The sequence below is a fragment of the Anoplopoma fimbria genome, chromosome 20 (assembly GCF_027596085.1).
Source record: "Anoplopoma fimbria isolate UVic2021 breed Golden Eagle Sablefish chromosome 20, Afim_UVic_2022, whole genome shotgun sequence".
NCBI lineage: Eukaryota > Metazoa > Chordata > Actinopteri > Perciformes > Anoplopomatidae > Anoplopoma > Anoplopoma fimbria.
The window spans coordinates 5,493,551-5,507,743 of NC_072468.1; the positions used below are offsets into that span (position 1 = coordinate 5,493,551).

Here is a 14,193-nt window from a genome sequence, read left to right on the forward strand (position 1 = left end):
GAGATTAAAAGGAGTATATTAAACTATATAACTCTACTAGAACCTGCTCTCAGAAACTTTCCCACATGATATTAAATTCCAGTCTATTTTCCAAGACATGAATTTCATTGTTTTGAGCGGTAAAAATGCTGCTATTTAGTGCACGAATCATTAGGAATTTGTGCTCTTAAAATCTGCCAGATCAAAATGGATTAAGTTTATAGTCAAATATGTGTAGATGAAAATGCTTAGCAAAATTATAGAGCTAATTAGGACAAGACATTTAGACAGCTTTACCTATATTTAATTGTCTCAAAAACTGATATTTCCTTGGGGTTTTCATTTCTCACCAGCTTCCCATCTGTATTAAGAACGGTCCACCACCCTGAGGACATCTGGCCAATGGGAGCAGAGTGGTTGAAAATGGCTCATTAGTGAAATACTGAAATGTGCAGTGAGGGAGAAGCTAGTTAGTCAACTGACAATCTGGTATATTAGAGCCAGAAAAAACAATGGTAGCCCACACAAGTCATTATGCTTTGACACGCGCAAGGGAGGAAAACCAAGAACTTCCCAACTTCTGTCCCCGTCGCTTTCTGCTTGTGAGAACTTCTGATATTTACAAAACCGCGAGTGCTTCCATCTATCATGCAATGTGTCAATATTGCTGGCCGTCAATGCTGTTTGGTGACTTTCCCGGCACACATTCAGCCCCTCGATGAGAGGGGAGGAACGCCACGGGGTGTCTGTACATCAGAGGCAGCCAGGAACATCCCTTCATTGTACCCGCGCATGCTCCTCTGCAAATTGATTTTCTCCAGCAGGCACATGCCGACGCCAACAGACCACAAATGCCTCCATGAGCAGGACACTGAAATCAGTTTACCGCACTAACCTGCTCAGTCACTAGATCTCAACTGAGCGTTTTCAGGATGACATGGTACAAACTGCAGCCGAAGCCCACCGCCGAGCACCAGAGAGGCTCCTCAAAGGGATTCTCTCTGACAAGGAAACCAGAGCTCTAATGAATTCATATGTCATTCTAAGAGCTAACAGGGGGTCAAAGTCAGTGTTTAAAAGGTGTTACTATTAGTGTATTTCTCTGAGCAAACACCCACACTGAGCAAACACCCTAAACCTATTTGACATCTCAGCCTAACACCAGCTTACATTACATCATCACCCTTTGGGTGAAATCTGCTCGATGAAGCTTCGGAGTAACTTCAATGAAAAATCCCTCTGCCAAATATTTCTAATCCATACACAAATCCCAGACTCAGACTTTAAAGTAAATGCTTAACCCGAACCTGAAATCAAACCTGTTCCTGCCAGTCAAAAAGCAAAAAGTCTTCTTCATACTTTCTTTACTGAGCGTTCTGTGATCTCAGTCACACTCCCTTGCTGATCCTCTCTGCTTTGATTGCTGCAATTAGCTTCATCTTGGTCAGTTACATAATGTCCTGACAAGCTGCCACCTCCTCATGTCATCAAGACTGTGGCAATTATCCATCCATTTCAACCCAGTCTGTCCCAGAGAGATTTTAGGAAGCCAATGATTTTCCCCTTTCTATAATTTCTGTTACTCTACTTCATCTGATTTGTTTTAACACTCAACTTTAAAATAACGTAATTTCAACAAACTCTTCTCAGACATACCGCTGTTTTCCCTAACTATACCGTTTCAGTTACAAATGCTAATACTGCTCTGTAGATAGCTTGTAAATTCTTTATGCAAAATGGCTCAGGTTTCCGCTCAAACACGTTCCTATCATGTGTGAGAAAAATAGTCCTTTTTTTGCAGCAGCACAAACTGTACCTATACAAGTGTCGTTAAATGTCCAATCATCAAAATTGACCACTCTTAAGATTTGTTAAAAAAATAAAATAAAATGACAGTAATTTATACTTGCAAAGCAAAGTACATTCAAGTCCCTTAATTTTGTTCCTTTTCTGGAGTAAATTATCAGCTATTTGTAACCACCGACAGAGAGAGGCAGGTTAAATGGCACATCACAGCGTAGACAAAGAACTTTTAGAGTAGCTAATGCTGCAGTTTGACTGCTCTTGAATGCGTGCAATTTGGATAATGGGACGTCAAATCATATACCATTTCCCTTTTAAAATGTGTTTAAAGGTTGAGACTGGATGTCAGCTCACACTAGGTGTTATTGTTAACAAGGATTATTGGCCACAATGCATTGCTACAGGCTCTCTTTAAATATCTACAGTGTCCCTTGGACAGAGATAATGTCAGTGCTTATTTTGGGTAAACCAAGCTGTGGTCAGCAAGTGGAAAACTCATTAAAACTCTGTAAAAGGCGCAACAGAGAGAAGCAGCAGACTGAATGATAAAAGCTCTCAACATTATTTCTTACACCAAAAATACTGTAGCAGGGTTTCACAATGGAGGCATCTCTATTAATAAAAAAAGAATAGATTGAGCTTCATTATTTTATATTTTATATATAAATTAAGGATTTGTACATTGCTGATAAAGAAAAAATACAAAACATCTTTTGATCTTACATGACATTTACATGTGAAATTTTACACAACATATTCAATAACTTACAAATGCTTTATTTCTGCATAAAAAATATATCTCTTTACAAAACTTTTTGTAATATGTACATATTCATATACACAGGTTTTTGAATGGGATAACAATTGTGTGGTACATTTGAAAGCATTCTACTCATCTGATGCCTGTGAGACTGACTTGCCGCATAATGTTTTTACCAGGTGCAATTTCTTTTCTCATCCATAAGAAAGATGAACTCGCAAAATATATTACATATTGATAACACAAGACATCTTGCCAAAGAATGCCATCAAGTATCAAAACTGTATAAATGTACAAAATGTAACAGCAATGACAGGAATCAAAGTAGTGGTACAAAGTACTATAGCAGCAATTGCTATACCGGATCACTTTTTGCCAACATGAACGGGTATGAAACTATGAGCTGCTTTTCAAACACACCTCTGCTTTGATAAACCATCAGAGCTGACATCACTCAGCTAAATCGTTGCAAACTGTGCAGATACAGTACACCTATAACAGTTTTACTAATGCAATAAATGTCATGTCTTCCTTAAAAACATATGCCCATACAGTATTCAAGGCACTGCAATGATGTAGAAATGTGATGTCTCAATTTCATTTTTAAAACTTGGATGGACTTGGATGATGGTGCAATACTGATAGTGGCTCATGTTAAAGTGTGCAAATTTGTTCATGTATACTGTACATTTGTTGGCAGAAGCTGATGGTTCAGTAAGACATTGAAATAACCATTTGTATCAGTGTGTGTCAATAAAATAGGCCAAGGCCGTGTATTCATCGCATGTCTCAGAGTAGGAGTATGGATCAAGAATTTACTGACTAAAGCTTGGTTTCCCAAAAGAATTATAGAAACACAAACCCTGCTCCGTTTATTAGAAACCAGAGATGATGTGGAAGTTGCACTTGTCCTTTTCTTTGAATTCATCTTAAATAAAGGAGCTGCATGTTAAACAAAAGACAACAAACTTCATCTGACCTCAGACTGCGTCTTCGCACTTTGATTTACCTGCATCACGGCTTAAATAAACTTCTGGGAAACCCTGCCAGCTCTAGGTTCTGTGTGCTGTAGGTATTCTCTTTTTGTCATCCTATAAAACCTTAAATAACTAATCAAGGTGCTCCTACTTTAAGATTCTGGACATATACAGACTCAAGGCTGGGGTTAATTCACACCAAATTTGGTTTGTTTGGGTCACAAAAATACTGGAAAACTAGGTAGAATAAACAAGAATACAGGTTAAATATATGGATGAGGCCCAGATGACCAATATACTGAAAGTTACGGTTAGCATTGACTAGACTCTCAGACTAGTCAGCAGTAACTCTCATACTTAAACAACATTCCTGTCAAAGACGAATTCATAGCACACATCTCGATGATAAACCCTAATGTTAACTATATATCTGAAGAAAATGTAATCTGTTGCTGTCAGAAAGCCTGCACCGTAACAATAAAAGCCGCAGCATTCCCAATGGCACTGGAAAGAAATCGTACTGCACTTCAGTAATTAAATCCCTGGCCATATATTTCATCAGTCGGAGGTTGCATCCAATTAAGAGGTATAATTGAGCATATAACTTTGAACAAACTACAGCAGAGACACTTTTCAAAGAGAGGCAGTTTCTTCTCTACTTCCTCATCTACGTGCTTACACACTCCACTGCTTGGAAAATAGACTCTAAAGATTACATTGACTGACTCACAGTTGAGAGGCTCCTCACCTCCATGAGAAGAAAATTAGGATGAATGTGAGACCAAGACAAAAAAAAAAAAAAAAAAAAGGTCTAGATCTGGGCTGTTTTTCTTCAAAAGAAAAAGTTAGAATTTTTCATTTGGCATTGTGAAGTAACCCCTTTTTATTTATACTACAGAGCATAAAATACTCTATTTTATCTATATGCCAGAGGCTTTTTTATTCATAAAGCAACACTCACAGAGTGTAAAGAACTACGGGAAGATCCGGAGAGATGAGGGACCTCCCCTTCATCTCTCTTTAATCTTTGACCTTTTGTATCCGATCGCTCGCAACTGCCGTAAGTGTTGCTGAAAGTGTGCTTTATATTTCTGAGCAATTGTGTGTCTTTGATGTATGTCATCAGAAACAAGAAAAATATAAATATGTCCATATATATTCATGTTAAGCAAACAAGGAGAAGTTGTATTCTCCCTCTATTTCTCTCTCTCTCCTTCTATCCTTCTCTCATACTCAGTGGACATCAAACCATGGTGCAGATGGTGTTGAGATTGGGGTCAAAGCGGACAACTTTCCCCTCAGCCGCTTTTGTGTTTGTGTTGTACATGGGATTCTCAAAAGTGGCCTGTCCGTTGTTATTCTCATGGACAGAACATCCTGTGTACTGCGCTTTATCTGTTTTCCTGTAGAAAAAAAAAAGGAGGTTGCATATTAGTTGAGAGACAGTATCCCAATTATCTCCCCCCCTTCCAATCCAATAAACATGTCTCCATTATCTTTGTGTGGACAGCTGCAGTAGGTAAATGAGGCAGAATGGTAATTATTGTTGAAAAGATCAGTCAGAGGAGCCCTATACCCGTTCACTGGTAACTAACATAATGAGTGCAACATTTGCATGTCACAGGTTGTGTGTGTATTTGCTGATTCAATTAAGACAAAATCCTCCAGTCTGCACACAGTACATACATTCATACATCACATCACGAATCGTATTGAAGGTGTTCTCATTAAAAATGCCTGACGTATGCTGCTGTGTAATGAGGTTTGGAGTGTAACACGTTGATTTATATTGCATCATGCTTTGAAGCCATTCCCAAGAAAGCTACTGTATCCAGAGAGGAACCTTTCTGCATAAAGCAGGCTGTGGAAGTGGGCCACAGTGTACCATCTCACTGTGCATTTCCTTTGGCTTCAACTGAACAAACGTCTACATACATATGGGTTTCTAAAACTTTTTCAACATCTATGGTCAATAACTTTAAGACTCAACATGGGACGCAGATGAAATGGTGCTACTTTCTTTCTCACGTGGGAACAAAACAGATATCCTATACAGGAGCTACTAAATGTGGGTTCTAAGCTAGTATGGAAGACACCAGTGTATACTACATACCTCTGTTTGTAGAGATAAAATCCGAGGCCTGCAAAGATGAGGGCAAAGAAAGGCACAAGGATAGCAACAGCAACTGAACTGCTGTTGGTAGAGCCGTTGGTTTCAGGGTCAGTGAGTGTAACATTCTCTCTCACACTCAAACCTGGAAGAAAAACATCAAATTACAAAAGGAATACGGAATATAGTCATAATACTGAATGTGTGAATGAAGAACGTGTAAAATATTAAGATCTACAGAATGGCACAAACACTGAGGAAACAAAATGGAATAATGGAAAGATACGTATCCTCTGCTGGTGACGATAATGATGATGATCATGATGATGATGATGAAGATAATGCAAAGGAAGATGATCACAATGATGACAAGTCGGAGGCGCAGCAGCCAGTTTATAAAGATGCCAGACATAACGATCTTACTGATAATGATCACTGCGACTGTGATAATCTTGTTGAAGACAATTATGAAATGATAACAGAAATGTTGAACAAAAAGAAATGAAGGACAACGATGTGGAAGGGAATAATCTACTTTTGACTGTCGCAATACGTGAGTGACACCCCACGTATGTATGATGTCAATGCAGAGCAAATATTATGTATCTTTATTGTTTGAAAAAGAGGTGTTACAAATCTTTGAGTGAGCCACTTAACTCAGACTTATCCAAACAAACTATTTCCATAGTAAGTCTGTATTTTACTAAAATGTATTGACCTTTTCCCTTTTCACAATCTCAAATATTTAACATGGATTACTATATAATATTAATACTCAATAATATTAATATTATTGTACAAGTCTATTTGTCTTTAAAGACCTCTTGAATGGTCTCCTGAGATTATCCTCCTGAATTTGCATTCAAAATGCTGTCAAGACTTCATTCAGTAATAATTGCCAAAGCAATTATAGAAACCAGAAAAAAGTGCATAGAAAAAATTTGATAACAACTCCAAATAACACAGATGCCAATTCGTAATTTTATCACATGACCTGTGCTAGGTTGTTTTTGTGTGGTGCAATTTATACTTGAAAAATTCTGGACATGGCAGATTTGCACATGATTGAGATCACAGACAACCTATGCTATTATTAAACATTACTTGAGGTCCCCAGATTACACTAATCCCATGCGAACAGGATTTATGACCTCTTTTGGATTTCAGTTTCCAGTTGTATATAAAAAAAAAATACTTTAAATGAACCCTGTCACAACATGTTCTGTGTTTTGTTTGAAATGTCCAGTGGCTGTTTTCTCTCAGAATCTATTAACAGTGATGGAGAAAATATGTATATGCCAAAAATGTTGTCATATCTGTACTAAATTAAGGTTCCCCTTCAGACATACAAAAACACAAAACTCCACAGAAAATTCAATTACCTGGTTCAAATAAAACATTTAAATTACACCTATTTTTTCTCCCTTATTAAAACATTCAGATTCTTTGATTTCTTTAAAATATGTTCTACTTTCAAAGTTCAACTGCTTAACAAAAGATGTGGCCTACTTCACTGAAACTCCATTCTCAGTTTATGTGTGCTGAAGATTTTGGGTTCCCACATTACACTTGTTTAAGCTGCATATTGGAACTAGTAGTGATGTCATAAATCATGTTTATTTGTATGAATCTCTTAAACTCAGATTGAAGGTGAGCACAGAGAAACTTTGCTCCTTCAGAAAGATTCATGTGAAAATAGCCCTCTAAAGTCAAAAGCTACAATTGCATCATTCATTCACAACAATCAGACCACATTTTGGAGTGGAGAAGGGGTCTAAATATCATTCTTTCTTTACTTTTATTGTGAAAATGAAAGACTAGGAGTGACCAATGGCAATGGGACTCATTGCATTTGAAAAGACACATACCGAGTCTCTGTAGTCCAAACTGTCCGTAGTCTTTACCCTGTATAAAGCCTTGGAACACATAGCTGCCACCCTCAGGCTCAGCCGAAACCTAGTGAGAAAAAAAATAACACAAAGCTCGAGGAACAGTACATTTTGTTTCAATTGCATGAATTAAATCAGATTTTTCTTGGCACATAAGAGAGTGTCTCATCCATTCCACACCACATCAAAAACGACATTTAGTACAACAGTCAACGCATTCTGTCATGCTACATTCAAAAATAACACCTTTGTTTTTGTAATCCCCGCTTTGGAAGCTGTGCAGTGTGCTATCAATAGCTCAGCAGTGTGCAGTCAGCTGTCACACTTTCTTATTAAGTGGACCTTGAAGTTTATTTTAGAAGAGGATCTTCAATTCCACAAACGAAAATTGTTGTCATTCCAGGTCCCTTAGGTGTCAGGTGTGTCTGAGCTTGTTCAGCAAATTGTCAGTAAGGGAATGCTTAAATGGCTCATACAGAGCCACTGGCTCCTCTGATGTAAAGCCTATTTAAATACTGTATATGTAAAAAAATATCAGCCAATAAACTAGGGAATAACCATTCTACTTGTTATCACAGTTTCTTCTCATGTATTGTGATTATTTTTTTTTCCATTTGCTGGTACGGTAAGAAGGATGAGAAATAAACAAATAATCAGTAAACATTGGCTTGATTCAGTCCAAGAAAGGCTTATTTCTGGCTCCCAAGTAGTCACAGCCCCATTACCTGAAATATTCTACTTGTCTGTCTGACTGAACAAAAAGATAATAAAAAAATAAAGAAAAAGACAGTCACAGCTCCTGGTTATTTTTCAAAAGATCACTGGCAAGCTTCAAATTCCTGTGTATACTCACAAATCCATCCATTGCCCAGGTCTCATCAGTAATCCTGTTCAAGGAGCTGTGGGCCAGCACTCTCATCTGGTACAGCAAGAGCATTAACCGTGCCTCCTGGCGCTTGTACACTCCTACAAGGTAGAAGACAAGAGGCAGTACGAGAAATGATATGAATAAAGAGATGAGGCAATACGAGTGCGGGGGAATGATAAAAGTAGAAAAAAAGAAGCGGGGAGAAGTAAGGAGAGAACATAGAGAAAAGCAGAGGAGAAACAGTAAGAAAAGATCGTCTGAGGAAGGAGGGGAGGAGACGAGTGACTCTTGAGTGGGCAGTAAGTCAGTCAGCGCAGACTAATACATCCGTCTTTAGAGCCAATAGTTAATTTCCACTCTCATGCATGAGATCATTTGGTGATTGACTGATTGACATGAGGCACCCTCAAATTAAATGGAAGTGACATACAGAGATAGTGGGAGGAGGAGAAGGGAGGAAGCAGAAGACGTATGATTTTTTAGATGACTCACCAGAGAGCAGAAACTCCATGTTGCTGTCGTTTAAAGTTACATTGACTTTTCCCGTTGTGGCATTAAAGCTTGTGACCGTCAGAGACATCGGCTGTTTCTGGCCTTTGTAATCGTAGGAACCCTTCCACACGAAATCAGAGGCAAAGACGTCATCAGGAACTTCAGGAAAGAAAAATAAAACTCATTTAATAATGTCATTAAATTATCTTTCGGAAGTAACATCAAATCAATATTAGGTTCTTAATGCAGGCTGAATACTTGCACCCACGGTGCAAAATGGTAATTAGATATGCACTGGAATCAACATATCAAACGGCTGATAACAGTCTTTTCTTCAGTTTGAATAAATCACGTTCCTTATATGCTTTGACAATCTCAATTAATGATAATTAAATACATTCTGAAAGAGATAACTATAGACTCAATCTGTGAACTCTGCAAAAGTTTTTTAACAGTTTTGAACTGATTAAACTTTTTGTGGAAATTTTAGAGCACTGTCATTATCTACTGGTAATTATTTACTAGAGAATTATGAGTCAATTATCCTCGCGGAGAGGTGACTGCTGGTAGTTAATAACAGGAATTAAACCTAATAATAGTCAGAATAATTATCATTGGAACAAAATGAAGAGGTGGAGAGGGGACTTCGATGCGATGTATGTTATTTTACTACAACTGACGTTGCTAATAGTCTATTACTTTGTATGATACTGACTAAGCAAATGTAAAACGTAATTCCATAAAGGGTTATGCTACAGGCGCTCTCTTTCACAGTACAGTTTCACCTTCCTGGGTAAATTTGAATGGTTTACCTGGAACATTGGCTGAATGCACTGTCCCTTGTTGGTCTTAATATGGTAAAGACTTGGTGATTTTATTAAAATACAATATTTTTGAATATCAATGCAGATTAAGTGCCTTTTGAATATCTCCATCATAAACACAGAATAATACCTCTACCGGTTACATTTATTTATTATAGTATAATCAGCAAGTTATTACATTGTTGCAGCAAAAAGTTTTTAATTATTTTCTAAGACAAATTACATTATATGTATTAAGTTGATATTGCACATATTTATGACCAGTAAAAACGGCCAGGTAAAAAAAAATTACACTTCATTTAATTTATTTACCAATTAATCTTTCTTTATCACTTAGAGATGAATGCATATGCAACTGCAAATCAGAGCATGTTATTGTTATAATACAAACAACACACATCAGGTTCTATGCTAATAATTTACTCATATGTTAAGTATCTTCCTCTGCTGTAAGAAACTTAAAAGCACTAATGAAGACAGTGAAACCTTTATGATCTTGCTGAGGATATAAACAGATTTAGCCACTGTTTAAGACATTTCACTAACACAGGACTGCTGACTTCTGTGGCTACCCGCCGAACAGCTTGTGCAGTTAAAACTCACCATGTATTTTAGGGCTGGGTGTCCCTGGTACGGGTTTGACAGTTTTCTCATGTGATTTGGAACCGACTGCAGAAAAACACAAATATGTATTTCACATAGATGAACACAGCGGGGCTTAACAGCAGGAGGATGTTGGAAAAGTAAACACTGCTCAACTGTAACATGTCGCCTGCATTAAACTCTTCCTCACTTTGGTAAGATTTCTGGAAGCTCACTTCATACAAACATTTACAAATCAACACACTGTTGAAACTTCAAGTTTAAAAAAAACAAAAACGAATAGGGATATAAAATCAGTTGACAGTACAGTGACACAGAAAACATCCCGGGAAAACAAAATGTCTCATTATATTCTTATTTCACTTAACTATCAGTGAGCAGTAGCACATTGGATGAATTCTGAAAAACTAAGCGTATGCACAAGTGCAGTACACATGCCTCTAAAGCGCCCTACGCTTTACACACATTCACAATCTTTCCCTCACACATTTAAATTTTTTCTCCAACCCCCTCCTCCGCACCATCCTCTCCATCTTCTCCATCCACTGCCCCCGCAGACCTCCACGGACAACGTACCTCTGCACACCGGCACCTTGCCAGTCCAGCTGCCGTCAGAGCGGCAGACACGGTGCTCTGAACCCCCGGAGAGGAAATAACCTGACTGACAGGTGTAGACCAGGGTGTAACCGTAGGAGGGAAGGTCTAGACCCGCGACGTCGGCGTTGGCCGGGCTCCTCGGCTGCTTGCAGGAGTGAGCTGGAGAGCGGGCAGAGGGCAGACGCGTTGTTGGTACACACACATACAAATGAAGCCAGATACACACAGCCATGCACACGCACTGTCCAATGCACACACTAGCGCACACGCTCACACACATATAGATAGACAGGAAGATAATTAAGCACTCACTTTAGGGAGTGAGGGGAAGAGAGAGAGAGAGAGAGAGAGAGAGAGAGAGAGAGAGAGAGAGAGAGAGAGAGAGAGAGAGAGAGAGAGAGAGAGAGAGAGAGAGAGAGAGAGAGAGAAAGAGGGGGCTTGAAAAAAATCAAGGATAAAAAAGATAGCACACACATTTTACAATGTAATTGAGTCCAGGGAGTTATTAGGGGGCATATTGATACTTTAATACATTTAGTTCCTTTTCTGATATGAATATGGACACTTGTGACTTAGCTGATACATTTATTTATTTTAGCCTGCAAAATGTATTGAGCACAAATTAAGTCCAAAACTGTAACTGTGTGAAATGTTAGTCATTTAACCATAGCCTTGGTTTGCAAAAAAAAACAACCAAGAAGCAGTACAACAGAAAGGTCTGGCTGACTCATTATCATTCAGCAACAGCTGGAAAAAAAACACTGGGAGTTGTTTTTGTGTTTCTTGAACTAATCAAAAATTTCAAGGGCGAGACCAGACAGACTAAGCTCATTGATGTCCTTGCAAAGCAGTGCTGAAGTGAATGTCATTGTAAACCGTGTGAGTATTTTCCATTACCAGGATGTACATATAGGTTGCTGGGTCACAGACATGTGTGGACCCTGGAAGGAAGAAGACTGATGCCTGAAATAAGTGGATAATAGGAGGCTTATAAGTGGAGCCCATGTGCTGAAAGACAGACCTGTCCAACCAGTGGCAGTGTCACAGCCACTAAAATATAAGAATGTTGTTGTTGGAACTGGAGTTTTTTAAGGCTGGGAATCAGTTTTAACTTTCCTGACTCTGACTTTCTCAGCATATTAAAATATTCTGTTTCAAAAAGCAGGAAGGTGCGGATTTAGGATAGAGTTGAAAAGCTTAGTTTATAAGAAACTAGGGACAAAAGCTGGTATTGCTGTGTTGCAGAAACACTAGCTTCTTATAGACCCTACTAAATATTTTTATTCTGCCATGAGTGGGTTGAAAATACTTAGTTTAATTTACATGTCAACAAACTCTCAAAAAACGTATGCAAATCACACCGCACCACCAAGACACCGAGGGGTTGAACATTCAGGCTCAACAATAATATGAAAATAGCTAAATAACTTTGCGGCTTGTGAGTAAAAGAATACGTTGCCAGCTGCTGAATGGGAGGCAGCTGCAAGGGAGTCACAGTACAAAATCGGTCCTTCATGGCGTCTTAATGACATTAGTGGCAATTGGGTGTGGAAGGGATGCCAGGATGAAAGTTTCTCGGCTTTATGAAAGACAAGGAGGCTGCAGGAAATTCCTCTTGTTGGATATTACTTTTGCTGGTGTTTAATATGATAATAATATATGTGTGTATGCATGTCTGAAGACATACATTTCTCAGTGCTCTAGATAGTAGAGCAGGTGCATGAAAACAGTGTGCAGAAATCCAGGGGAATACTTCTCTTATTCACAGCTACACAGGGCCTATAACGATTTAGTATACATCAAGAAAGACTGATGTAGAAAGCACAAGGACAAGTGTATAAGTCACCCGTGTGCTCCACCCAGAGCTTTTTCATGAGTTGATAAATCTGCCTTGAGGAAATCTAATGTGATATTTATTTACACTACAAGGAAGAAGAAAAACTGCATCATACAGTTAGTCGCAGATTTTAACTCTGGAGACCTAAATAAATAAATAGATACATATTTAAATAAACACCCTTCTTGCTGTCTATGTTATCCATTTAAAATAGCAAACTATCAGTGCATGTCCAGGGTGGCTGCAGACCATGAATACTGAAGACACTTACAAGGCCCATGGATTGTTGTATCAAGACTCGTCACAGTGCCATGTTTATTTACACTTCAAACAGCACAGCAGGCTTTACTCCTGAGTTTACATGAGGCATCAAAAGACTCTTTCACTGTGTAATGTTCTTGGTTCAAAGTTGGTATCTCCGATAGAGACTGAGTGCATTAGTTCGACTCAGACAGACAGAGACAGATGGAGGCAGACACAGAGAGACAGTCCCGCTGATGGAGTTCTGTTTGAGCCAAGGAGGTTGGCCCGCTACAGACAGCAACAGCAGTCCACTTTCAAGAGGACAAAGTTAACTTTTGAGTTGTTACAATGTGTTTCTTATTACTTTTCAGAATTATCTTTCAGTCTTGTTCGCATGTCTTGCTGTAGAAAGTGATACATTCTTAAAAGGCTGATGCTTTGGAACTTTAATTCATTGTTGTTTTTCAAAACATCACTGTTGGCTGTGAAGAAATCAGGGGATTTGGGCTGTGTATCTTATAAACAACAACATTGATCTGATAGAAAGGTAACATTCTTAAGATCCAGTGATGCTAAACTCTGTCCATTGCATCTATTACATCATTGTGTTGATAATCCCTCTACATTTTTTTTGCTTTTGCCAGCAGTACAAGATTGGTTGGCTCCACTTTTAAATCCATTTAGGTGGCTTCACAGTTACAGAAGAGCATTTAATCACAGAGAAAGGTATTTTAGAGGATTTATGACTGTTTTGACCGAGGGTCAACACAGCGTGTCGAACCCATACAAAAGCACTTATACTTAAATACATAACCACAGCTTTCCCCCCAATGTATTATGGACTAGACAGCTCTCTGAGTCCGCATGTCCACCCTCAGGGCTTCACAAGTGAAAAATGAATAAAAAAAATAATGCCAGACGTCAAAGGACTAAAAGTGTTATATTAAAGCAGGATAACACAGTGACCTTTTGCTTTGTGTTTTTGGATCTCCAATGATGAAAAAAAAAAACATACTGATTAAGGTATATGGAGGGCTATTCAATGACACATTATTTCAGAGTAACTTTACAAACATAAATGTCATGTTGCCAGAGTAACATAATGTTACATCTGTGCAGACCTGTAAAAATAATAATGGCTTCTTCTTTGCACAAATAATAATATATTTATACATTAGACCAGCAATTTCTGAGTTAGCAAGGTCTTTTAA

General features: G+C 38.3%; 1 protein-coding gene across 1 annotated transcript in view; it reads right to left on the bottom strand.

The window, feature by feature from the left end:
- Nucleotides 1-4,762: 4,762 nt before the first annotated feature.
- LOC129110230 (CUB and sushi domain-containing protein 3-like) overlaps nucleotides 4,763-14,193 on the bottom strand; it is a 211,891-nt gene continuing 202,460 nt past the window's right edge. The window contains exons 64-70 of the mRNA XM_054622416.1: nucleotides 10,882-11,061; nucleotides 10,306-10,371; nucleotides 8,879-9,037; nucleotides 8,372-8,484; nucleotides 7,498-7,585; nucleotides 5,633-5,774; nucleotides 4,763-4,922 (exon numbers count right to left, since the gene is read on the bottom strand). Coding sequence (XP_054478391.1) covers nucleotides 4,763-4,922; nucleotides 5,633-5,774; nucleotides 7,498-7,585; nucleotides 8,372-8,484; nucleotides 8,879-9,037; nucleotides 10,306-10,371; nucleotides 10,882-11,061 — 908 coding nt within the window. The remainder of the gene's footprint in view (nucleotides 4,923-5,632; nucleotides 5,775-7,497; nucleotides 7,586-8,371; nucleotides 8,485-8,878; nucleotides 9,038-10,305; nucleotides 10,372-10,881; nucleotides 11,062-14,193) is intronic.